The 845-nt window shown below is 54.6% G+C and overlaps 1 protein-coding gene across 1 annotated transcript in view; it reads left to right on the forward strand.

The window, feature by feature from the left end:
- The window catches only part of Snx31 (sorting nexin 31), a 37,331-nt gene that overhangs the window by 27,483 nt on the left and 9,003 nt on the right, over positions 1–845 (forward strand). The window contains exon 10 of the mRNA XM_005368121.2: positions 369–572. Within this exon, the coding sequence (XP_005368178.1) occupies positions 369–572 (204 nt within the window). The remainder of the gene's footprint in view (positions 1–368; positions 573–845) is intronic.

Here is an 845-nt window from a genome sequence, read left to right on the forward strand (position 1 = left end):
CTGACCTCCATGGACACACACAAGATGCACACACTTGCAGGCAGGCGGAACCCTTCCTGCTGCGATAGAATCACATCTACTCTTTTGTTTTCTCCACTCTGCTCTTCATTCATTAGCTGAGTGTGTTGGCTCCAAGGTCTAAACAGGAGTAGGGTTAGGAGTCAGGGCGGGGGAGAAGGCAGGACTAAGAGCCTCATTTGGACGCTCTAGAAGCAGAGAGCTTTGTTGTGAATCCCCCCTCCCCCATGTGGGTTTCACCAGCAGGGCAGCAGTATGCTCCCTCCACCCCTATCTCCTTCTCCCCCATCTCCCCCACACCCATGAGCTCTGTATCTTGTTTCCTTCTCCTCCACCCCACCTTGGAGTAGTTTCTGGAGCGGTCCCAGGAGGTCCGGCACTATGGGTACATTCAGCTGGATCCCTGTACCTGCAACCACCCCGAACCCGGCTGCACGGCTGTACTTTCCATCGGCAACAACGAGATCAGCTGCTGTGTGACCCTGCCTGACGGCCAGACCCAGGACATTGCTTTCCAGATGAGCGGAGTAAAGTGCTGGCAGGTCACTTTCCTTGTGAGTATCTGGCACCTCGCTTTGTCGGCCCTTTAAAGTTTTTCTCTGTGTGCTTCGTCTTGGAGACGCTGGACTGGTCCCAGGGTGTAACACCCGATTTCGGTGTTACACCCTCGGTACAGTTCGCGCGCCACTGTACCGAACGCGAGTCGGACAAGGGCCTGGAGATTGAAAAGAACACACAGAGAGACCAGGGTCATTCGAAAGGAGATCAACCGAATGCCGTTTATTCAGCCTTGGGGAAGCCCTTAAGTACCTACTGCAGCACAAGGA

Source organism: Microtus ochrogaster, unplaced genomic scaffold (assembly GCF_000317375.1).
Source record: "Microtus ochrogaster isolate Prairie Vole_2 unplaced genomic scaffold, MicOch1.0 UNK29, whole genome shotgun sequence".
Lineage (NCBI taxonomy): Eukaryota > Metazoa > Chordata > Mammalia > Rodentia > Cricetidae > Microtus > Microtus ochrogaster.